We start from the raw sequence: 27388 nt of genomic DNA on the forward strand, positions 1-27388 counted from the left end.
TACTGTGTTGTTTGGAAGCAATAACTCACAGGAATAACGGAAAACTCGTGTTTGGAGTCAAGCAATGCTAACTACATTAGATTGCTTTTCAGAAAATTTAGAGCACACATGGATCAAAATCATAGAATCATAGAACGGTTTGGGTTGGAAAGGATCTTAAAGATAATCCTGTTCTAACCCCCCATGTCATGGGCAGGGACAAATTCCACTAGATCAGGTTTTTTAGAGCCCCATCCAGCCTCGCCTTGAACACTTCCAGGGATGGGGCTTCCACAGCTTCTCTGGGAAACCTGTGCCAGAGCCTCACCACCCTCACAGCAGAGAATTTCTTCCTAATATCTAATCTAAACCTACTCTCTTTCAGTTTGAAGCCATTCCCCCTTGTCCTGACACTCCAGGCTCTTGCAAATAGTCTCTGCCTTTCTTTTAGGCTCCCTTTAGGTACTGGAAGGCCACAATTCGGTCACCCCAAAGCCTTCTCTTTTCCAGGCTGAACAATCCCAATTCTCTCAGCCTTTCCTCAGAGCAGAGGTCTTTATCTCTTTAGCAAATTACAGTTCCACACTATGTGAAATTCACATAAGGACATTTCTTTAGTTTTTGTCTCACATGTAATATTCCTGTGTACAACCAGTCTTCCACACAAGACTTTTTCACAACTTACCAGCACAGGGTACTCAGCTCAGCACTGAGATGAGTTTTCATGCAATCAGTTGAGTACCTTAGCTACCAGATCCTTGGTTACTTGATCATTATCCACCTCTATCAGAATTAAGTTCTTTACTGGAGAAAACATTTGTAAGATTTTGATAAGCTAAGAACAGTTTCTCAGAAAGTCCTGAATAAAAATAAATGCCAAACATTATGTATACATATACAATAAATGAATTCGGCAATGATTCATGAGTTCACAGCTCACTGAATTTCATGCTAATACATGTATCTGCTGTCCCAGTTAATACATAACACTGTGAATCTCATGTTAATACCAAATTGTTTTCTTGGTGGGGAGACAGGAGCCTCACCACAGCCAATATTACCATAGTGTAGCTGAAAATACACCTGAATTTAAGAGATGGTTCTAATTCACACTTGACAGCCAAAGCTGCAGACTTGGACAAAGGGTGATGTATTATAAATAAGCACAGAATGATTATTGAAGAACATGAAATATGTTGGACCATTAACCAAAACCAGATAGCACAGTGTGTTAGTCATTTGTTTGAAATTTTCAATACTGAATGACTGAACAGCACAAAGGAGATTTCAGAGGACCAACAAGGGTCACGTCCCTAGATGGTGGTTTTATCTTTCCTAGCAATAAATAGAAGACCTTTATTTCTTGTTTCACATTGGGACAAAGAGTACTGAGTCCTATTTCAACTTCTGCCTGGAATTCTGAACTACTAGTTTACATAGACTGCATAGACTTAAGAACTTTAAATTTGTACAATTGCCTAGGTCTTTGGGATCAAAGACAAGAATCTGCATTTTTTTTTTATTCCTACAAAAACATGCAAAGCAACATTTGGACAAGAGCATTCCAGTATGAATATAACAGTTTTGATCACTACTGGGCATATCCTGGCTTCAAAACTGGGAGGCATTAATTGTTCCAGTGGCTCAGAGATAAGTATCTACAGAAATGTGCTCAGTCTGGGTGGAGGGAACTGTCTGGTTTGCTTTCCAGAGAGGCCTGGTTGCTGAACAGAGTCAGTTTACAACACTGTCACAAGACATTGGTAATGAGGTGCATTCAAAGGGTAGAGTACCTAAAGGGATATTTCTCAAGATATTCTCATGTCCTTTTCTCCCTATTTTCCTGGCTGTAATGGGAAATTAAAGGTTAGTAATCATTTAATCTATAAATATATTACTTCTAATTTGTTAACAGATGGTTCATTCAGCACAACTTCAGTGGACTGTATTTGATTACATTTCTGCTTCCTGAAAAGGTATTTTTCTAAAACACTATGGTAACCATTGCTTGCAGAGCATGAAACCAAGCAACCAGATTTCTGGAATGCATTTCTGGATAGCTTTTATCGAGCAGGAAAGAAGTGGAATGCAACATGTAGACAACAGTCCCCTTAGTTAAAATGCAGCTAAGTTCTGCAAGAGAATCTAGTTCTGTACTCAGAGGATTGATAACAACTATGGGATTGTGAAATCATACAGTCATAGAATGGTTTGGCAGGGAAGGGACCTTAAAGATCACCTAGTACTAGTCTCCTGCCATGGGCAGGGACACTTCCCGCTAGACCAGGTTCCTCAGAGCTCCATCCAACCTGGCCTTGAACAGTTCCAGGGATGGGGCATTCACAATTTCTCTGGGCAACTTGTTCCAGTGCCTCACCACCCTCACAGTAAAGAATTTCTTTCTAATATTTCCTAATTCAAGAGAAATAAACTTTTACAAGGAATGCCTATATCAATTTGAACAACATATACTTGATAGAATGTAAGGCTGTGCACAAAGCATGCAGAAACCATGTCTTCATCCAGTATGTTCTGTGGTGAGCCTTTTATCTCCATGCTAAGGGAGAAGAATGGTCTATATAATGTCTCTAGGCCTTTATCATGAAAACTCTTACACTTGTATTACCTGTACTACAATTAGCCTTCTCACTGAAATTAGAGGAACCATTCCTATCAATATTAGGAAGCATGCAGAGCTTTGTTCAGTATGGCAGGCCTGAAAACAAAGCCACCTATAGTGGATGCTATGCAAACACAATGAACTATGCAATAAAACTCCTACACTTTATTGAGGTCTTTTGAGATGGTCTAAACAGCAATAGATAACTTTAAGACAAGCCAAAACATCCATCAATATGTCATTGCCCACCTCAGATCACTATCTTATCCTGTTACTGACAACTTGCAGAAGTTTCAAATAAATAGCCAAGTGGCTTCTCCTATACATGTGGAGCATTTCCCAGTAAATCATCTCCTTATCTACCTGGCAAAAAATTGTTTTTGACATGAATAGTGTTTATTTATTTCCCCGAATTTCCTCCCCATTTGTCCACTTCTATCTGCCTTTAATGGTATCAGTGATCTTCCCTGTTCAGGGTATAACTTAACATCTGGATACCTAATGAAGAGCCTGAAAGACCCCAACGATCTAAATAAATAAGCATAAGTACTGCTTTGCTCTCAAAGGATGTGGCAACACATTAAAAGTACCTAACAATGATAAAGAAAATGAATATAGCATTTGTATACACTTTCAGCCGTAATGCAAATGCTAATCATAAAGTATTTGTAAAACAAATTTATCATAGGAAATAGCATTTTTGCCAAACAAGACTTTCTAACACAACACACTCTGAAAACTCTTTTTTTTTCTGTGGGAGAAAAACTACATATCACAAACTTGTTCATGTTGGCAACTCCTCCCAAGAAGTCAGTGCCTTTTGAGTCACAATGTAATGTGACCAATCCCCCATTTACTTTTGATATTAGGGAGTTACTAACAGTTCTACAGGTGTATGGCCCATCCTGAGTTGCTCTGTAGATACTACAGTGTGTGTATACATACAAACATGTATGTAGTCCAAGAATCCTTGTAAAAATATTGCTTGGCAGTGAAATTCATGTATTACTCTCTTGAGTACAATGTATGACAGAATAAATGCTTCACCTCTCTCATACTCTGTCTCTCTCCCGTGAAGTTCTCTTTGGAATTAGGTTCTGGAGCAAGAGAGACTAGTATGGATCAGCGGGTGTTAGAGAAAAATAAGAGTTCTTTAGCTGAGAAGTAATCCTCTTTTTTCTGCTTTCGGCATTTTCCCCAGAGTACTGTAAGAAACTGCAACTGAGAAAATACTCACTTCTGGAGAGGAAGGTAATTGATACGTTGCTGCAGTCAAGAAAGCAGTTTCTGCTGCTGATGTCATGTTGTGCCATGTAAATCGTCAAGTCTGAGAAAATATGCATGCAGTAACCATTCCAGTTTCAGGTAAGGTCATACTGTGAGTTCCTAGAGGTACTGTTCACATACAATGCTTAACAACAGATCCATTTGCCTGTTGATAATATGCCCAGATGTGAATATAGTCTGAGTCAAGCTGGTCTTATTTGACCCCTTAAGTATCTGAAGTCAGTCAAAGCAGTAAATAATGCCTATTGCTACTAGGAAAATGTGTAGTTTGCCTTTTCAGGACTTGAGAAAACAAGATTATTCAGCATGAACTGATTTGAGTAAAAATCCAGCACAATTTTTATATGATAACCGGCACCAAATTCAAGTCATACATGGTTTTCTGAATTAAACTTGCAGTAGGGTAAACACTAGGATTTCAAATGCTGTGTTTTTCTGGTTAAACTTGCAATATAACACTCACTTGCTATTCAACATAACTCTGAACTGTGTAATGGCCATGAGAAAAACAGGTGTAACATTTACAAAATAACCTGTGATACACAATAAAAACAATGCAAGGACGTCCTGTTCTTAACATGCTTCAGACCTATTTGTCAGATCACAGATTTGTAGGTAGTTAGACAGGAATTAAAATTAAATGATCAATACATTTTCAAGTCTGACACAGATGAATTATCCATTTAATTAGGTGGCCATGTCTTTAACACGTACTGTGCATAGGTATTCTAAATATACATAGTTAGAAACTCTTTAGGAATTTTGTTCATTTAAATAATTACTGTAAAACCAATTTTTTCATGGACCTTCCTGAAGAAACTGACACAAAAATACTCCAGGATTGCAGAGGTTTTTAAAATATCATCAAATTCATTTACTATTTGATAGAAAGAGTACCTTCAATACTTTGATTTTCTTTTTAATCCATAGTTTTCTAGCTTGTGTTTCCTTATTTTCAGAGGCCTCTCAGCCTGACTGTTTATATATTTTCAGCTTCTTGCTTTTTCTGTGCACTGAACACAGTTTTATTTTTTAGCTTAATTCCATTTGCTTAATCTCACTATAAAGCTCACTTTGAGTATATTCTGAATGCAGTTTGCCTAGCTATTTCCCCAGCATCACTTAGTTAGAACACAAGGTCACAGATTTCCCAGGAATCCTTGTTTGGCACAGCAGAGTTTACCAAAGGGAGGGGGCTCTAAAACTACTTCTGCCTTGGAATAATGTCACAGAAGAGCTATAAGGATACTATATTTTGGAAACTTTGTTCCTTTCCAAATTAAATATTGTGTTGATTAAAATCCAATGCTTGAAAATTCTGGCCTTTTTTGTAGGTTGTAATACCTTTTAACAATCTGTCACAGTTTTCTGAACTACTCTTGAAATAGACACCAACCTTCCAGGATCAAATGTCAACCCCTTGCAAGCCTTAACTTCCAAAAGTCTCTGCAGTATTAGTCAAGACATGTATATGTGTTTCTTTCACTTAACAGGATATAATTTTCAACATTTCAGCTCTCTCCTCCTCTGAATTAGCATTTCCATATGCAGAATTTGTTAATATTTAAGCAAGTTTTCACATCTTTCCTCTTCCTCTTTCCCTCAAGTCTACAGGTCTCATCCTGCAATAGCAGAGCAATAACCAAAAAATGCTAATCCCATAGTGTAATGCACCACCATAAAGTAATCAGATATTATGATGATAAGAGCAGTATAATAACCTATATGGAATAAAGTAAATCATTGTTCACTTTTATCTTCTCTCCAAATTTGGATTTCTGTGCTTTGAAGGAACTTACTTCCTGGAAGTAAACCTGTGGTGTACTATTTAAATGACAGAATGGTTAACAGGAATTCTTTTACTCTGTATAATCATGTCTATTATACTGATAACAACTCCTAGGAATATTTAATTTCCATTCAAATACTTAACCACACAGATACCTACTGTTTATTCTAATATAAGGTGTAATTAATGTACTTAATGGTCAAGATTTCTATCAATTTATAACTTCTCCTGCTATCAGTCCCTAAAGAGTCCTAATTCCTGATTGGAGTACAAAACCAGAAACTTCAGCATATGTATAATAAAAAACTTTTGTGTTTTGCTGAATCAAGATAACAGTTTTAACATAAGTAATAAACTTTTATCTATACCCTACATGTATATATATCTATCAAAATTGTACATAATTGCAATAATCTTAAATAGTGTGCAATTGTTTGCAAGAATATATAATTTGATTTCATTTTACTCAGAACTGTGTTTTTTCCAGTGTAGCTTTGTTTTTTCCCTAGAAGAATGAGCAGGTTGACGAGCAGCACATTTTGAACAAATTTGAATAGAGAAACATTAGAAAATGCAATTCTCAGTTCAGAGATAAAATTCAATAATTTCAAGTCTGTAAGAGGATATTTATTTATCCTGCTTAAACTGCAAATGCTAATATACCTTGCTATGATATTGCTAGTGACATTTTCATAATGTTGCCATTACAACTACAGGTTTATAGCTAAGCCTGTTGGTTCATTTATTAAGTCTCCAATTAAGATTTCTGACCATCACTGTAGATTTCCTTTCTGTCGATGTGGTGTAAATTTAAACTGTAATTATTTTTATTTAATTTGTCTAAATGAATGCACACAAATTGAAGCCTAGAATTATAGTTTCTGTACATTAGAATAGAACATGAAGAATATTACACAGTACTTCACAATAAACAAATGTACGCTCCTAATCTATACTAATGAAAATTATTCATACTCATATGAATAAGTACCTTCACTGGTTAAATTTAAAGTGATGCTCAAGCCTTGTGAAGGATGGTAGGAGGGGAAGGAACAGTTTGGTGAAGCATCTTAAACATACGAGTCCTCATGTGCCTCTCCTATCCTTTGCAGCCAAGAGATGCTCTTAGAGATTGGGAGTTTCCTGTTACTATTCATCAAAAAGGCAAAGCTGGTATTATAATAGGAGCTTGTTTTCAAATCTCCAGTAAGACTTGGAAACAAAGTGTGTAGTTGTTTGCCTATAAAGAAATCACCAAGCCTCTGCACCATCAAACCAACAAGAAGAAACCACCTCGATCAAAGCTTTCTTCTTATTTTTAGTCATTTTTGTTCAGATGGGGGAAAAGAAATCATAGTATTTTGGGGCACAGGTACAATGGTATTAATGGACAGCCATGATCAGAAAAATAAAATAATGACTTTCAAATGTTATCAAGATTCCACAAGAGCTATGACTGTTTATAGAATTTGGCAATTCATCTTCTTGTTTAGTTGTAGTGTGGAATTCTAGTATTTAAATCCAGGTGTTAAGAAGCGAAAATGTTCACAAACTAAGATGAACAGAAAGTATACGTTTGTGCGAGACAGGCTGCGGAGGGGAGTAGGAGGGTATGACCTAACTGTGCTTGACACTTTCTAAAAGTCAGGATGGATACTTTTTGTCCAATATGAAACAGCAGAGCTAAAGTTTTAAAGACCCACTGCCAGTGATTATGGGAGTGTGAACTTGCTGATAAAATTCCAGGGAGGAAGAAATTTTCTATTCCTATTTAACAGTGCTATTAAAATGGTGGTTAAGGTGACTTGTGAACTAAATCTCTACCAGCAAACCCTGAGCACCTAGAATTGCTGCTTCTTTTCCAAAGTGAGTGACACCATCATATGCATAAATGTAAGTCTGAAGTGGGAGTATAAGGAGGATTCAGAAAGAGTCATTTAACCGCTCCACCCCCCATATACTGTTTAGAGGCAAAACACAGTAGTGCTATATGCTAGAAACAACAAAAGCAATTCAGAATCTGCCCCACCGGAAAAAATACTTATTCAAAATATGTCTTCTGGGTACAGCTTGAAATGTATAATCTGTTTTTAAAATGCTGAGCACAATATAAATGCAGATTGTGCAAGATTCTACTAACCAAAAAGCCTAGTCACAGCGTTATGACAGCTTTATGACATTTAACCATCATAGCAAGTGAAAACATGGAAGAGATGGCAGGTGGGAAGAAGTACTTGATATTCAAGAGAAAATATTAATGGATGTGTCTAAAATGTAGCTACTTTTTAACATGTCATGCTTAGGAATGTTTGCATAATATTATCCTTTAAATTGCAGTGTGTACATATTAATTTTACAGTGTCACTCCCAATAAGTCTGGCATCTGTACATTCAGTGGGCCCAGTCTAGCACACTTGCATCTCTCTATCACAGACATTTGAAGTCTCAATTTAACAAGTGCCTTTAAAGCAAGACAACCCAGTCATGAAACAACATCAGTGTGTGGGGAAAAAACTGAAAGTCCCCAAACAAATCATGTTCTAGGAAACCATGTCTTGCCATGTGAAGGGATGCTCCAAGTCACCTTCTCTCCCTTCCTCACATATATTCTTTCTTAAATTACTTCTTCCTCTGGATAATGCCTGTTATATAAGTAATCCAAGTCCATATGTAAATATATAGATACAAGAGTACATGGGTAACCTTCAGAAAAGATAAGAAAGGAGTACAGAACAATTTAGAAATAGGACTGAGGAGTTTAAAAAACAAACAAAAAACCTCAGTGATGAAGAATTATGAAGCAAAATATATGTTCCATACATAACCTTAGTGCTTGGTGTTATACACTTTCTAGCACAATTTTTACCTCTTCTATTCTGCACTCCCCACTTTTGCCTAAGAAGTACATTATTAGATTTGTATGAAATGTTGGCTGCAATTTTTTTCCTGATTTGAAAATATCATGCTTTTTCTTCACAGAATCCCAGAATGGGTCAGGTTGGAAGGGACTGCAGTAGGTTACCTGGTCCAACTTCCCTGCTCAAGCAGGGTCATCCCAAAGCACACAGCACAGGCTTGTGTCCAGATGGTTCAATATTTCATAGAAATAGACAAAAAGCCTCGCAGAGTTGTTTGTGTCTGTCTCATTATCAATATGAATAGCGTCTTTTCTATTAGATGGTGGTATTTTGGACTTTGGTTTGATACCCATCTGCAGTGGGAAACAGGGATTGTATCACAGATCCTGTAAACCTGGGCTGACAAATACATGATGTTTTTCTTGTACTACGTAAGACAACATTAAAGGCAACAACACCTTGCAACAGTTAAGGTTTCTACTCTCTTTACTGTTAGAAGCATGAAGAGAACATTACAGGCACTGAGACTCAAGGAGACTAGGACATACGTATGAGTACACATTCCAGCACCATCATTTTCTAGCAGGTCCCTGCCACATTCAGTCTTCAGAGTGATACATGGGGAACAGATTCAGACCTGTAAATCTGCCATTTGCTGGCTTTGATATGTTTCCCTTTGTAACATAAGCAACTTCCTTAGAACAGAATTTCTTCACAGTGTAGTTTCTATTCAAGAAGAATTAGATGCGCTTGCTAAAAAGCTTTTTGTTTTGTTTTAAAACCATTGTGAGTTAATAGGATACAAAATCTTTAGGATATATTATCATCTTAAAAGAGAATTGGCACAAAACCCCCTCTATAATTTAACTTCTTTTATTTATTATAGCTGCTGGTGATTGCAGTAGGGCAGTTTAAAAAGGTTGGAGAATATTTTAACTCATTTTTAGCAAGCCTTTCTTCCTCATCCTTTCTAGAATTTTTGTCCTGATTATTTGCTTAATTGCATTCAAGTAGATCAGAAAAAACTTTGTCAATACTGTTTAAAACTCTACCCAGAGAGGGTTAGAAAAATGAAACTCTTTAGAAATCACAAGATAATTGTAAATCAGCTGTTCATTTTTCCCATATATTATAAAAACTAACCCAGTCACTTCAGGCATAAAAGATGCAGTCATAAAAATAGTATCCTGAAGATATCAGCTTAAACTACAAAATAATACTGCTGGTATATTTAGATGAAATTTCCCTTAAATGTTCCAGGAAAAACTACTTAATACTAAGACTTTGGACATACGACAGCTTTTAAGATACTGCAAAAATGAAGTAAGTTAGTATCTCATCCAGTTATTCATTTTGAGAAAATGCCAAAGCCCCAATAGTTACAGTTGTACTGTTCCAAGATGAGGCTTGTAGTTCTTAGCTCCTGTAACTTCTGACATACTACTGTCTGGAGATATTTGAGAAAAAAAATTACATACACTATCCTATTCTTACTTGTCTGACTAACTTTTAAAACTAAATTTGAAGCTCTACGGAACCAAACTGTTGAGTTGTTTCTGCTGAAATATTCACATAAGCCACTTCAGGTGACCGATAATTTATGTTTCACCTGCCACATCCTTGTGAAGATAAGAAAGTATAGAATGAAGAAAAAAGGTATAATGGGAAATTGCCTTAAATACTTGCTTTAAAATTGTTTAAAAGGTATGAAACTATCTTTTCAGGCTTCCTTCTCCTTCTAATAATTATTGTAACAATACTGCATAAATGATGACATTTAAGAAAGAAAAAAAGACTTGGTGCTTAGTTTTGAATCTTGGATATTCTTGCTTTCATAAAAACTGTTTGAATATCCAAGAGTCTAAAGTTGGAACTAGTCTCTGAAAATGTCCTCTGTAACTACTAAGGCTACAAAGTTAAAGAGTGCATGAAAGGAGGAGCTCTTTCATGCTCACATCCAACTGCTGAGGCACTAATAAAATTATCCAAGTTTGGAAGATGTATGGATGGAGAAAAGAGTTGCCAAGTTTGCTGAGAGCCTGACCCTTCAAGTGGCCTCCTGTGCTCATATGAAGATCTGCCAAAATCTGTCATGTCTGAAAACAAGACCTTTCTCTGTCTGGATGCAGCTACAGGACTAGAACCCATATATGCATATGCTAACAACTTTATATGTGAGCTTTGCACAAAGAGTATTAAGGACATTTTAATTGGCTTAAGGCTTTACATGGTTAGGCTTTCCTAGGTCTACTGACACAGCACAAAAAAAGGCACTTTGTGTATTCCACACCCATTAGGAGGTTCCAAGGTTTGTATTTAATTTCAAAGGATCTCAAAGAAATCTCATTTTCCTTAAAGAAAGACCAAGAGAATGCTTAGTGGCAGAGATACTTGAAGGGAGACAAGGTTTTGGACCCTGACTTCTCAAGTATAAACAGTGGGCCAGGACCACACTCCTGAACCACTAATAAAAGCTCTCTCGATGATTGTTGACTGTTTTTATTCTTCAGGTGAGATATGCATAGGAGGGGCTTGAGTCACCTGAACTAAAGCTGTGTTTTAAATGTGTGGGCACAGCAACTGACTCAGCTAGCACAAAATGTGTGATCAAAGTGAGGAAGAATTCCTGATGAAACCTCCTGCTGGGAAAAGGCAGATGTGTGTCATAACACCTTAAAGGAAGTCAGTCTGGAGGAGAAAAAAACTGAAGAGATTTGCCATACAAGTCACCCACAGGAATTAGCAAAGCTGACCAGTAGATAATACTACGTAAGAAGGGAAAATGGAATTGAATTTAGGACTAGTTAAACAAAAATACCACAAATGAAAATATATAGGCAAAGTTAACTTGAGTTCTGGGGTCTTCCATTATCGAGAAATACCCTCCTAGCAAACCAAAATGCCATTTTAGCTACAGTGAAAGCCACAAGAAATCTTTTTATAACCACTTGTACTAATGTTCATATTCTTGCATCCCCAAGCTGGAAAAGAAACAGCCTTTGTAACAAATTTAAGGCCTCTCTCAAAATTGCACACATTCATATATTTTTGTCACCAATCAAAACAAAGGGTCCAGAAGAGCAATTATTTACTGCTGGGCATTATGAAAAAATATCTCTGAATTAAATTATTTTCAATACTCCAAATTTTGAGCACATGAATGGAATTGTATTCTTTTAATAACAATACTGCTTTTTAAAGGACATTTTGCACTCACCCAGAGATACATGGAATTCTGAGTACAAATACACGCAAACCCCAACACTTAGTCAAGAATCTGCTTTTGTTTTTCTCGTGGTTGTTAATTTTTCAGAGGCAAACTGAAACAATTTCATCTGTACTGATTCTTTATAAAACTCACCCTGGTGCACAGAAACAAATTCAGTTTCACACCATACAAGACTTCAAAATAACAATACAGAAACTACCACATGAGGTGAATCCTAAGGCCAGTATGTCCAGTACTAGGTCTCTAAGAGAGGCAGGACCTCCAAGAAGGTTTAAGTGAGAACAATTTATGGTGAGTCACTGGTTTATTTTATTCTAGCTTGTATACCTTTTTGGATTATAGTTTGTTTGTGAATAGATCTCTCTGTGTATATGAAACCTGAGTGGAGAACAATTAGATGAATCCTGCGGTTTTGTTCAAGAGTAACACTGGCAACCGGATGCCCTGTGTGAAAACTGTGACTGCAATCTTCACTCCCAGTAGCTTTTCCTTATAATGTGCTCTGTATCTGCCAGGAACTTGATGTGCTAGAATAGTCCTAACTTGCTAAAACTTCTGAACATTTCAAAGAGGCACTGTTGGAGTACAAAAAACTTTGTCATGCCATTTACCAGAGCTCTTCTGCAATATGCTTTTCAGCTTTTTGCCCCAAAATAGCTATTTAGAGCTCTTAATATTTCATGGAGAAACCGAATTCACTCCTTGTAATGAAAACACAAGATGCCACCAGTAGCTCAAAAGAGCATGAAATGTAGATTTAAAATGAAAGAATTAAAAATAAGCATTTTCGTTTTGCATTGTCCTTGTCCATATAGAAAATTCCTGATCCACAACCTGTGTACTGCACAGAAATTGTGTAATAACAATAGACCCATACTTTTAGCAGGCTTTCAAAGCCTCTGAGAATATCAGTAGCCTTGCAAACCCTAAAATACAGCTTTTTGGCAGTTCTCATAAGAATTTTCATAAGAATTGTTGTTGACCACATATCTACAGAAAATTCTGTTATTGCACAGTATCACAACAGCAACCCAACTAGTAACTAGGCAGTCATGCAGGCTCACAGCTTCCGACTCCACAAATGCCAACAGAATAAGGGGCTCATAAAAAATGTGAATAATCTTAAAAATACTTTGATTCATGTTTTAAGTTGATAGGGAGATATGAAAGGTGCCAAATCAGCTTCCATTTCAATATCAATATTAAAGACCAGCACTGTCCTCCATGCTGTGCTGCTCATCATCACCTGGATTCAGCCAAGCCCCCTTACTTCATCACAGATATGTTCATAAGCTGGGATCCAATTAATTTATGGAACTGTACAGGATACGTACGAAGACATATCATGTCCATGGAGCAGCAGTGTCTACTGTAGCTCATTTTTTCTACTTCATAAAGGCTACAATCATCATCATTAAGGACAAAAAAGGCCACAAATTAAGCCAATAAGGAAAGTAAACACTTAATAGAATCAGAATGGTCTGAGTTGGAAGGGACCACAAAGATCATTTAGTTCCAACCCCCTGCCATGGGACACCTTCCATTAGACCAGGTTGCTCAGAGCTCCATCCAACATGGTCTTAAACACTTCCAGGAATGGGGCATCCACAGCTTCTCTGGGCAACCCGTGCCAGTGCCTCACCACCCTCACAGAAAGGAATTTCCTCCTCATATCTAAACAAACCTTCTCTCTTTCAGTTTCATTCCCCCTTGTCCTGTCACTACAGGCCCTTGTAAATAGTCTCTCTCCATCTTTCTTGTCGGCTCTCTTCAGGTACTGGAAAGCTGCAATTTGGTCACCCCAAGGTCTCACCAGAGCAGAGCAGAGGGGCAGAATCCCCTCCCTCCCCTGCTGCCCACATTGCCCTTGATGCAGCCCAGGACATGGGGGGTTTCTGGGCTCCCATGGCTGGGTCATGTCCAGCCTCTCACCCACCAGTACCCCCAATTCCTTCTCAGCAGGGCTGCTCTTGGTCTGTTCATCCCCCAGCCTGGACTGGTACTGGGAGTTGCCCTGACCCAGGTGCAGCACCTTGGACTTGGTCTTGTTAAACCTCATAGGATTCCTAATGGCACATTTCCTGAGCTTGTCCAGTATGAAACTTCTTTTGGGGATCTAATCTCTGCCTTTTGACTTATTTTCTCTAAAAAAATGTCATTGACTGACAGACATATTTTATCCAGAAACATGGACTAGGCAATTTTTGAGAGCAGTGGCCAAAGTTAGGAAGCATGGAGGGTCCAGGGAAGAGGTGGGAGAAAATAGTTTATTCACTACAAATACAGTTTTGATGATGAATTTGACTTAATTCTTTTAATTAAAAAATTTTAAAAATTGTTCTATCAAAGACATATTTGGAGAAATTTTACTGGATTATATTTATTTTTGTTTCAGAAAAATTATTAACAGTATTTAAAGAAACAAAGACTGTTAAAAAATAAATTTGCTATTTGAGCCACAATGATTTCTTTTCTCAGATTTCTTATAGTGATAAATAAAACAATTATTATTCCAAATCAATCAAAGAATTACAATTTAATTACAATGTATATCTTTAAAGCAAACACCATGACAATCTCTTCAGGAGAGACCGTAATATAAGAAGAAAAAGAATAGACAATGTTAGCAATCTTTTTGCTAGAGCTGTAAAAATTATATTATTAATGGATTATATATTATTGATAATTATATCTTGTAATGTTTTGAACAAAATACCATAAAAAAAATTTGAGCTATGGAACACTTTAACATGAAATAAGAGAAAGATTTACACAGGAACACTGTGATCTAATTTACTATTTTGTCTGTATTTGATTATTTTAACCAGGCCTAAGATGAGTCTATTGAAAAGCACAAGAACTTTAAATCTCAGGGAAACCATATCTGTATACTGTGAACACAATATTCCATCCAAAATAGCATCTTTAATTGATTTTGTCCACACTTGTCTCTCCCAACAAGATATCACATCACTGTATAGGAAGCATCAAAAAACGATCAAATGGGGTGTAGGCAACATTAAAGTTGTACTGTATGCAAATTATATTGCCCAACTCCCTCATTAAAACCCATAACAATAAAAGACACGGCCAAGTTTTTTCTGCAAACTAACTACAGCTTATAACAACTGAAATTCCACAGGTAAAACACAGAATCCAGCCTAAAAACCTATGCACAGCAAGAGTGTAAATTGGTGCTTTGCCTTAATGTCTTTGGTATCCAGCAAACCAGATCATTATCTGCAATTTCATTCATTTTCTAATTGTATTTTATGAATTTCAGATGTACAGAAATAAATTTCTGCTTATAAATTTCCAAAGACATCTCTACTTCCCAACACCCACTACAGTGTTGCTTTGCCATTCCTGTGATGTTAAAATACCATCCCTGGAGTTTTCAGCAGACAATCTTGTTTGCAATGCTGAAATACTGGTAGGTAAAGGGAGACTGACAGCACCCAGAAAAAAAAAAATCATTTGTAAGGTTTTGAAAAAACACAAAATGTGAAGAAACAAGGACAAGAGAAAAGAAGGTAGAGAAATAATAAAAATACACACATTTGGAAAATAAACTCATTTTCTAATTGAAAAGGGTAGAAGTCTTAAAATGTCAACTTTTTCTTTTTTTAATGACAAACTAACAACAGCATTTTGAACATATTTATGATATATTTTGCAAATTTTTTCCCAATAATGTAGAACACCAATCTCTCAGAATTAGTCATCAAATGTCTGGAAAACATTCTTATTAAAAAAAAATGTGACTATGTGTATTTGCTTACCTGGACAGTTAAGCAAATTCTGGCCTGAACAGAATGCATTGTAAAAGAAATCTGTAAAAGAGGGGAAAAAAGTTTCATTATAATTTATTTATAATTAAAAATTATAATTATTAAAAAAATTACTAAGTTTTGTAATGTTTTTAATGAAAAAACTTAGAAAAAAGTGGTTACTACTATAGAGAAACTGCAAGCAGCAAAATAATTCTAAACAAAAAGCCTCTTAAAATCTATCAGGTCACTGTTTTCGCAAAAGATTTCTGATTGTGTGACAGGATTACATTTATAGACAATAAAAACCAAACCATGCTATTCAAAAAAGGATTAAAGGTATCTGTTATGTAGGTGGTATCAACTTTTGTGTATTTTTATTCAAATACAAATGTGTAACTATCATTATTCCTTAAAGGATTCTCAGATGTCCGGCTGGTAAAAAACCCCCAAACATATATTTCTCATTAAATGATCTTCAGGGTATTTAAATATACAGAGTTCGTTTACTTCTATAACATTTCATATAAACACCATATCAAAAGAATGCTATTAAGACTGTAATGTGGTTAATATAAACGTCAGAAAATGCCAAATGTTAGCCTGCCTGAGCAACTTTTATTTCTTCAATTAGTATGGAATATGCTACAGTTGTTAATTACGTAGTCCCACAGTATTTCCATGGGAACTCCTCTTCAGTCCATGCACAAACAGACATTGAAGAAGTTCAAGCACTGATATTTTGTGTAAATTTCATTGATTAAGTTGTGGTCTGGAGAGATATTCATTCCAATCCTGACAGAAAAAAAGGTGATGCTTTTGCTGTGGTCCATATAGTCTAATCATGATTGCTTTGACTGTGTTGCAAACACTGCACAACTCAAGTTCAGCAAATTCCTTTGCAGGAAAAACATTGTCCCAGATGAGTTCCTCAGTGCCAAGAGATCAAGCTGAAAAGTGAACACTTAATTTGAGTCACATGGGCTCATTTTTTTTAGAGGACTCAGCATTACACTGGACTTCATACGTTAGAGATCCTGCACAGTGGTTTCAGACGGAGACATTAACACCAAGCACGTTGCAAACCAGGTGACAAACTGAGGTTACAAAAGTGGGAAACACCTAATTGCTAAGCATCCCTAAAAAATTAGTGCAGTGCACTTCACATCTTGTATGAATTCTGTGGTAAATCAGAGGACTGAATTTTGTTCTCCTGGGCTTTAATCAATTTTGTCATGAGACAAAATTTTTCTTGATCAGATATGGTCTCAGTCTCTCCATTACTACAAACCAAACTCACCCTCAAAGGTGGCCCATCCACTCCCTGCTTGGATCGAGAACAGTATGAAAAAGAAGATTCTTACCAAGCAAGAAAAAATTCCCCCAGCACATTTGCAGAAGGCGGTTACATCAAGCTGCACAAAGCCACTCTAGTACTGTTTGACTTTACCACTTCAATAATGTTATAACACAGGTTTTCTTGATAAGCAAATGTCTAATCAGGGTGTTTGGAATGCATAAAACCTTCAGAAATTGTGTTAGGAAGCATGATATCTGCCAGCCACAATCACCAGCTCCAGTGCTGGAACATGTAGACGATCCTCCGAGAGGTCAGGGAATAACTGACAGCATATACCATCCTGTCTGCAAACTGGTATGACAGAAGAGTTGTTTGGTAGTGTTTGATTAAATACTCACTGACCCCAAGAAAAGAAACATAATTTCAATCCTGGACTCTGGAAATTAAGTCTCATAATGGTAAGTGTCAAACAATGTCAACAAAAGGCTCTTGAAAAAGACTGTGATAACACAGAAAGACAGTTCTATCACCTCGCTTCCATTCATCAGAGACAGCAGTTTCTGGCATATGGAACATCATTCCATATATGAGTATTGGCCAACAAGCCTCACATTTTTCATTAAAAGGTAGGACAGTGACCACGGTGCTGAGAATTTTGGAATGGATCAATAAATAGCAACAGGAAAAGGTACAGACAAACTGCAAACCCTGTCAAATCAGCCCTATTATCAGCAAAAACTGGAGTGTATCCTGCTCAAAATCAGGGTTCTTCTTGTTACATTAGCACTCTTCTGATGTAGCTAGACTTGTTTATCTTAATTTAAAAACTGGGATTTGGGTCAAACAACTTTAAGATGAGACAGTCATGCTGTTACCATTTCCTTTGCCATCTACCTGTTTGTGACTTTTGAGAACATCTACCTCATTTCAGAAAGACATATCACCTGACTTATCCTCCCAGTCCCAACTACAGCCCTGTTACTGGGTTTGTGCCACTGGACTGTGCAGGTAACTGTAGATAAAACAGTTCCTCTGCTCACATCTAATAGCAAGAAAATTTTGAGCAATTTAACAGTAAGAGAATTTGAGCAAATGCAAAAAACAGTGAAAAGAAGACTGATGATAGCATAAAGGATAAACTAAACTGGTGACTATGCTTTACATAATCCTTTATTCTGAGGTCCTATACAGGAGTGGAATGAGTTGTACTCAATAAACAACAACCAAACAAAAAATAAACCTAAAACCAACAGAAAACATAACCAGAATCTACTGCTGTGCAATCAGTTGGACAAACAGTCCAAATGTGTCCAGAACAGCAAGACGTTCAGGAGAATATCTGTCTCTCCATGTTGAAGATAGTAGTGTTTGTCTGAGAAAGACTACTACTTTGTGCACTAAAAGTCAGCAGTCTTGCTGATGATTGCTCCTTTACCCTTTTCCTGACAGTTTTGTGAGGGAAGCTTTGGATTTGAACTCCAGTCACAACAGCTATATCCCACCATTCTCAATCACCCATGGTTAGACTCCAGAACCAAACATGCATAGTCCTGATGATTATATTTGTTTATAATCAGAGAGGAAACTATCCTTCCCTGTCAGACTTCTGGGTACTTTTGTTGTTACTTTCAGTGTGATGATAGGCATGAAAACTGAGCAAGAGTAAATGCATTAATGACAGACCGGATGCAATTTACTTATCTTGGCCACGTCTCAAAACTGTGATGGTCACCCATCCCTGCTGATGCAGGCATTGCTGCCAGCACTCCTGTACCAGCCAAAAGTTCTGAACATATGACTCTGCTCTGGGGAAATAAAAGCAGCAGCTCCACTTCCTTCATTAATTATGTCTCAGCCTTTTTCAGAGCAAAAGATACTGCTCACCACTCCTTGGTCCACTTATCTCTCTATTGCTTAGAGAAAGTAACTTGAATTCTTTACCTTCTAATGAATCAAAACCAAACTGTTATTCCCACTCTCACTGGAGGAACAGGCATCATGAAGAGTCTGATGACTGAAGACAGGGGTTTTTTTTACCTCTGATAAAGTCCGAGCAAGAAATGATGCAAGCTTCCCTTCTAGTTTGCAGAGTCTGCAGACATAGTAGCCAACTTCTTATTTTCAAACTGAGCACATATGATATAAAAACCATCAAGGTACTGGGACAATTATCATGCAATTCTAAAGATACAAATTTTGCAGTCACTTTAGAGGAGAACAGTGTTTTTAGTCTCTTCTTACTCTTTAAACATTTAATAGTAATCCTATTTTATGCATATTAATTTTAAGTCATAAAGAGATTTGCAAGGGTATTGATTTCATTGGGAGTTAAGGGCTAAATACCTTTATTTGGAGCCACAGCCTTCATCCTATTAAATCTCTACATTTATTGTCTGCACACAAATCATTATAAAACAGGCATTATTCAAGAAAGAACTCAATAGCAAGAGAAAGGTCCAATTAACAAGGAATTCAATGCAATTATGGAGGTTCGGAAGTTGCCTGGGGTTGTGTTTGCCTGCAAATCATTGGGGAAAGATGAAAAGGGAAGAGTTTGTTTCATCCCCCCTTCCAAAGTATTTTTTTTTTTCACTTCAGGTCTACATTATTAATTTTTAAAAGCTGAAGTATCAGGACTTCTACAAAGTCACAGGTTAGGAACAAAGATGCCATGAACTGGGTTTCTGGGGGATCTTTATTTTGCAACACTGTCATCAGTGCCGGGGTTATCCCTATCAATAGCTAAAAGCAACAGACTGGAGCTCTTGTCTATAGCTCTTGGATGTTTGTACATAATTAAACTGGCTTTTCTGACCCTAGTCTGTAGACATTAAAGTCAGGTCAGCACAAACAATCCTGGAATGTACATTATAATGCCTAAACTTCTTACATCCACTTCCACACCTATTTATGGGAAAAAAGAAAAAAGGACTAAGAACAGAGGGCCAACTGAAATGGACACTGGCTAATTAAAGTCAGGCTTTTTAAAGTATTAGAACCTGCCTTATTTTATTATTACAGACTCAAGTCTTTCTATAAAAAAAATGGCACTGTAAATCCTCCAGCTAACAATGTAAAGTCAATGGATAAAAGAAATCTGTCAGTTTATATACCCATTTAAAAAAGTTGTGGAAACAGAAGGATCACAGTTGAATACCTTTGTGATAGCATTGAGGCATTTCAAGACAGCATGTATTTCTTTACACAGTGTTTTTATGGCCTTTTTGTGTGTAATATTGCGATGGGCTTCATACACCTTCTTACACCAGCAAAATACTGGGCTGGTTACAAACACAACAACAAATATGTTCAGTGAACTTTGAGAGCTGCACATTCCTGCTTTTCAGCATGCAACTGCTTTATCCCCTGTGGCAGCTACCCACAGCTTTCCAGCTTGGAATCAGGCTTCTGTTCTCAAGGTGGATTCAGATATATTATGATACATCACTCTTGGAAGGATGATGTTTATTTTCGCAGTTTTTATCCCTAACATTTTCCTAGAAAGCAACCAGCTGAACTTAGCAAGGGTTTCCAGGGTGACCCCAATGGCCCCAAGACACTTATGGCTCTACTCAGCATGCAGTGACACAAGGCAGAGATACTGGTTCCTCCATCTCAGTCCTCCTGAGAGGGATAGCAGCCTGTACATACATTGCCAAGGCTGAAGGAAAGATACACAGTTTGAGATGGACCTTAGTCTGGCTGTACTAACTAATGTCCCCTGAAATAGAAATATGGTTGCAAAGAGTGAAGGATGCTCAGGCTTTGCAACAGGTGAGGTAGGGCCAGAGCTGAACTCTACCAACAGTGAGAAACAACTCCATCTAGGTGGGTGTGGACACAACCCTCACTGTGGCAGCTCCTGAGGGCCTTTGAGAGACCATCAACATCCCAACACTGAAGTCCTATCTAAATAAATTAATTTTGCTCATCAGGAAAAGCTCTGCAAACCTATTTATGCTGTTTACAGTGAAAGCAATGCAACCAACACGCAAGAGTTTGCACAATCCAAGCGGAACACACAACTGAATGACAGCAGGTTTGTCAGATAAGGCAGTTCTGATCCCATCAGGGAGCTACAACAAAATAAAAGTTATATTACAGGTGCAGAACTCAACAGTATAAAATAATCTAAAAAAGTGTTAAGTCAAATAAAATTGTTTGCATTTTTTTCAAAAACAAACGTACACATTTCAGGAGGAAAAGACTTCTAATACTGGAGATGGTAATAAATGCATGCATAAAGAGTTAACAGAATCCTCTAAATAGTATTGAAAATGCTGACACTCTTTGAATTTTAATGTTTTAAAAAAATTCCCTTTTTGTAATGTATATTTCCAGCTGAACAGGGCCAATTTGAAAACACTGAAAAGTCATATTTAATGCAGAAAACCTTGAAGAAGTCATCTACCAGTACCTCAGATACCACTAAAACTGGGCTGGATAATTTTGTGGTGAAAAAATGTTCATGGTATTTTCTGCATTTGAAGTAAGTACATAAGTATGAGAAGAATCAAACTCTTCCTCATGTGTTGGTGTGACCAAAGACAAACTACATAGAGGGATTTTCTTGATATGGATTTTTGTGGGGTATTTTTATAATTTTTATTTTGTGGACAATTGTGTCTCAGAAGCATAATACAGAAAAATTAAACATTTTATTAAATGAATTTGAGACCTTCAAGGTCCTTGCAAATGTTGAGAGATTTGGGAGTGAGAACTTAACACTTCTTTCCCCACCAAGATCTATTCTACTTTGTAAGGCTTCAGGTTCACTTCACTTCTTAAATTAGGGGTGAAACTAGACTCAAATATTGGGTCTGCTAATTGCAGTCAGATTCCTACAACAATACACAAGCAATGACCAGTTTACCAACACAAAGCCTTTATAAATGTTTTTGTTTTATAGTAGTAGTTTCACTCACTGCTAAAAAGACAGGACAGTCTTTTAAGTAAAAGTCTTTTTTCCTCCTAAACTACTTAAAACAGGATTAATTTTAACATACTTACTAGGGGTTGGATTGCACTGTAAGCCCATTATAGCAGAAAAAGAGATGTAAAACCTCCAGTGCATCTGGAGGAGGATCAGAAGACACATCCACATCTCCCACACAGCCACTGTCCCCTGCAGCTCACTCCCGTGGCAGGTACTTTGTGGGGAACCATCCCCGAAACCACAATCTTTATTCCCCTTCTGAAGGCAAAAGCAGATTTCTGTTTTCCTGTTGTCCCCCTGCACCTTTTTAAGAATCCGAAGTGTCTCCCTACGGAGAAAAAATTCCACATCCATGTCCAGATGCAGGCAAAAGGCAAAGACATTCTAGAGGCCTGTTCCAGACAGGTACAGCATGGTGCTTCACCCTGTTTTGCTGTGACTGTGAATGCTGCTGTTCGTAAAACCTGACCATGAACTCACCCCTGTCTTATACACCAGAACATTCAAGCTCAGTGATGTGCTACACTTAGAGTCCGTGCAGCACAAAGCTGAATGTACTGTTGAATACCAAATACCATGCAGGAATAGTAGCTCAAAACCTGATCTCAGATACCTCACTATAAGTGCAGAGTAACTCCATTAAACCATAAACGAGAAAAAACCAAAACACATCCCTCTCACCCCTGTCTCATTACATTACTATTTCTTTTTTGTTAAAAAAAAAAAAAAAAAAAAAGAACAGTAAGCATTACATTATTTATTTATCCAGTCGAGTAACTTGTTTAAGATTTTCAGCATTATTTTGGCTGAGCTTTGTAATTTGTCTTGCAACATTCTTTACTATACCACATGAATGGAAAGCTGCATTTCAAAGAACTGCAAAGCCACAAGTTACGTAACAACCGCTGTAAAGTGGAATCTGCTTTAATTCATAATAGGTATAATTAGCATAATAGAAATTAATTACATTATATTTCAGTGCATCTCTAAAACACTCCAGATGTTTTACTCTTTCAATACTTCATTTGTATTTACTTAAATCCTTCTTAAACAAGGTTTGTAGAGGAACAGTACATAGACCTGACAGCTAAACACCAAATTGCTCATTTTTTCACTAGTGTGACTAAACAGGAGAAAATTATATTCTGTTTGCTGCTCACCCCCTCAAACAAGTCAAACAAAAACCTCAGCTAACAAATCTATCCAAATATAGTGTTATACAGGAGGTGGGATGAGATGATATGTCACTCTGTACTTCGTTTTTTTCCCTGTGAAACTGCATGGTCTTAGCAAAATAAAGAAAATAAAACCACAAAACTAAGAAAAAACTCAAATCCCAGAGATTCTCAAAGATATTATTTGAATATTTCACCTTCCAAATCCAGTCAGAAACACTCTGTACTTACATTTTGTCCTAAAGATTATTCTCTACCTTAAACCTTTGACATCTGTTCCTAGATAAATTCCAGTTTTTCCCGGTACAGCTTCAGCATTCCCGCTGCTTACCCTATTGTTGACTGCCTCATCCCTCAGTATTTTTCCACATAAGTCACATCCCCCACCCACAACTATTTTTACATCAGGAACCTGTTGCCTGCATGGCCAAACACTTACCTACAATGCATTTTTCACTATCATGACTAAGAAAAGAGCTGTGGTTTTGTCGCCCATGTGAGCCCGGCTCGCTGCTCGCAGCCAGCCTGGGGTCTCCTTCTGAGGCCCAACACAGACAACTGGAGCTGGTGGAATTTACAGCACTGCCGTGACCTCTGCCTTTAACCTTGAAAAAGCTTCGTTATCTCTAGAGCACCCTTCTTCCCTCTGGTAACACAGACAGATTCCTTTCAGAGGCTTTTCAGCTGGAGAGAAGTATTTCAGTAATTATTCTTCTTCTGACAATTCTAATACAGAAATCTCACACAAAATGTTTGCTGCAAACTATAAATACTCTGATTTCTGATGTTTCTGTGATTTCTCCTGTCTGCACAACTTCATCCACAACACTGATCTTTCACTAGTCAAATACAATAAACTGACATATGTATTCCAGTGATCACTACTGTCACTCTCTCCCACTTCTCCAACATATTCTCCCTCTCCCTTTCCAACTCCCCAGTTATGTCTTGAGCTATGTAGCCTACCAGGAGAAAAATCCTTCTGTTACATCCTATTGCCTCATTTTCTTCCATTTTTTATTCCTATTCCTGTATGTCTGACTTCCATGAAGAACCATCAGTTCTAGAAATATTCCTCCTTACAAAGTACTTGTCTGTGTTGCTCCTCCACTTACTCCTCTCTTAATGGAGCATTTGATAAGAGTTTTCTCTTGTTCCCTGGCATCTCCTTGGACCAGGCAATTCAATTGTTTTCTACTTAGGTCATGTCCAGCCGCAGCACAAAGAACTGTCTTCCACTAAGAAATGTCTCTTGTTTCTGACACAAGTGCAGTTCAGTACATTGCTGATCTTTCCATCCTCTTAGGTGCATTGGTTCCATGTCTTCCAAGCTACTAAGAAAGTCCTTGGTGTATGGATACAGAATATACACATTCCAGCCTAAACAGTGCTTTGAGGTACTTAGACAAGCTTTATTACTGAATAATCCAAGCACTTAACAAGCTTTAGGTATTTATCCCCCCAACAGCCCTGTAAGAGATCCCTATTTTTACCTGATGGGGAACTGAGGCATAGGAAAACTACTTATGCTACTTAATGGCAGGATATCTGCGACAACTCAGGAACCAAAGCTGTGTCTCTGATAACCCAGACTAGAATGCTAATCTAAAGACTATTCCTCCTACTTCCTGAATGATAAGGGTTCAGCAAATCCTATGTATGTGGATTTTTCCCCTGCTGCCCTTGGAATGATCTGTGCGCAGATGAGTTATTTGGGTTGTCTTGAAGGCAAGGAAACAGAGCATCTTTTCCTCCCTGTGTACGCCTTTAGCCAGAAACTGTTTAGTCATTCATGTTTTACCGTGTGCAGTACTTTTAATTTTAGTCTGTGATATAAAAATGGATGGGCCTATAGCTATTACCAGATGCAGTTAAAGAAAAAAAAAACAACAGAAGAAAGAAAGGGGAAAAGAAAGGAACATGTTACCTATGGTTTCTGAGCAGAATTCTGAAGCAATAGTGAAATCTCTGCTATTTTCAGTATCATCTTCTTTCCTTGGGAAATCACGGCCCATCACAGCATACTGATCAGCACCCTTTGTCAAAGCTTTCATCAAATAAGGAGGAAAAATGTCAAAATTCTAAGCATTGTTCTATTCAGGATGATGATATCCGCTTTCTTTACTGAAGACTGGAATTTTCTCCAGGCACCGAACAGTTCTTGAGTCTGTTTAAATGAGATAGCTCTACTATCTCATGAAGAAATACTGCCTACACAGAGACAGCAGCCAGAGGTAGCCGCTGTGACTTTGCCAGTGCAACTCCTTAGATACAAAGTTATTACAAATTATTACCTGTATCAGGCAGGTAAGTCTGCTTAGGTGAGGGATAGGGAAAGGGGAAAGAAGAGGTAAAGGTGATAAAGACAAATACTGTTTGCAAATCATTTGCCTACTCCAAACAAAATCATAAATAAAAATTATTTCCAGTAAACAGGTAGAACTTTGGGAATTAAAATAGTTTTTGTTCCTCATAAAACAATTTTTTTTTTCCTAGGACCAAAACTATACAACCTCTGGGTCCAAGTTTATATGAATTTCAAAACAAAACAAATATTCTTTCTAAATGGTAGTAACTTCATTAAACAGGGTATCTGTTTCAAACTTTCCACATTCCATGAATTGATGAAGTCAATCCAAGTCTACTTTCTATTCTCTAAGTTTCTCAAGCTAAGATGAAAAGAACATCTGATGACGAGTAGTCCATTTAAGCAACTTATACTACACCTATATTGCTTGTTTTGTCCTTTTCCTATAGCAAAGTGTAGTTTGTGCTCAGGTGGAAATCTGAACCTCTCTTATCTAGTTCACTTTATCATTTATAACCTACGAAGTAATATCAAGAATGTTGAAAATAGCAGCTTAAAATTATATCACAGAAACGGGAAGAAATGGCCAACTGTGTTCCTGGGAAGAAATAGCCAATTTTGTTCCGAACTCATTTAACATGATCATGAAACTTTTTTGTATAAAAGAATATATACTATTGTAATGATCAAGGAAGACCATGTTTTGATATTAATTCACTTCTGTAAAACTTATAGTAGCAAATATTCTTTATGAGAAGCTATCGGCACACTACTGCTACCCTGGTGGGGACTTGCTATAATATTACAATGTTCAGACAACTCACTTCTATCAATAGATGTTATCCCTTGTTTCCATGCACACATGTGAGCCACAATGTCCATTTATGTGTAAGAGCAGATCTAGATGAAATTATCCCAACTTATGGATGTGTCCGAAGCTGGAACTTTTAAACTGGGCCATACTGAATCTAAAGGGAAATTCCCCCCCAAAAAAAACCCCAAACAACAAGAAAAAAAAGACATTCAAAACAAGGCCCTGCATGCCATGAAGTCTGGCACAATCTTAATCCATAACAAGGCTATGAATGAGCACATGGCATTCTCAAGTACTACCACACTAACATTTAGTTTGATATATCTTACAGATGGCAGTATTTTGCCACAGCAGGGAGAAGGTCTTGGCAGGGAAGCACAGAAAACAATAAACACTGAAGTTTTGAGAACTGGATTTTTAGAAACTGGCCTCCATGTTTGTGACATCTGAAGCTAGTCTGGAAATAAAGCCTTTAATTTCCTCTGTAGCTGTTGCCAAGAATACAAGGAAACCCTGAAAGGAAGAGGAGGAGACGAATGAAGCAGGATGTGGAAGGTAAGGATTCACAGCAGCAGCAGCAGGATGCTGTGGTGTCCTCCCATAGCTGATAGCATCCATGGGTCCACCTGCAAAATCTCAGATTACCAAAAGTAAAGCTTAACTACCAAAACCCCCTGACATATTTGTGGAGGGTAATGTTCCGGGGTACTCAACCTTGCAGCACTCACAAAGCCCTTCTATACAGCTTGCATCTTTGTGAATCAGCATTAGCTTTCCATGATTTGTATTTACCTACAAAACCACCTCAACATAGCAAAGGAAATTAAAAGATTGTGCTACTCAAAACTAGACCTAATAAATAGCTGGACCTCAGTTAGTAGAAACCTCTCCTTGCTTCCAATGTGGCCCAAACGTCACTGTAATGAAGAAATGTCTTCTGCATCCCTCCACTGGGGATCTGGGACTGCAGGAGTAAGGCCAGGGACACGGGGTTGCCAGGGTGGTGCAGAGCCATCGCTCTCCAACCTGTCCCTTCCCACAGCACCTACTGAGGTGAGCTGGGCCAGGCTGGGGATGGTGATCAGGGTCAAGAATGGCTCAGCCATCCCCAGTGGCCACTGCAGGCCCCAGAGCTGGCCAGGAAGGCAGCCCCTGTGATGGGATGGGGTAGAGTTGGGGTCAGGGTGGAGCCCAGCTCAGAGGGGCCCAGGGTTGGGAAGGGTTGTGGTGTGTCAGCGCCAGGGCTGAAATGCAGCTTTGAAGAGGAGGGTGAGCCCCCCTCAGGTTTCTCACAGCTCCCCTCAGGACTGGACACCTATGCCC

General features: G+C 37.6%; 1 protein-coding gene across 6 annotated transcripts in view; it reads right to left on the reverse strand.

Annotated features, from left to right (window-relative positions):
• LOC113995907 overlaps nt 1–27388 on the reverse strand; it is a 286496-nt gene that overhangs the window by 48605 nt on the left and 210503 nt on the right. For all 6 annotated transcript variants that reach the window (XM_039380528.1, XM_039380530.1, XM_039380529.1 and 3 more), the window contains one exon: nt 15545–15595. In XM_039380528.1, the coding sequence (XP_039236462.1) occupies nt 15545–15595 (51 nt within the window). The remainder of the gene's footprint in view (nt 1–15544; nt 15596–27388) is intronic.

The sequence above is a fragment of the Pipra filicauda genome, unplaced genomic scaffold, assembly GCF_003945595.2.
Source record: "Pipra filicauda isolate LSUMZ 115617 unplaced genomic scaffold, ASM394559v2 scaffold197_size1571708_pilon, whole genome shotgun sequence".
Lineage (NCBI taxonomy): Eukaryota > Metazoa > Chordata > Aves > Passeriformes > Pipridae > Pipra > Pipra filicauda.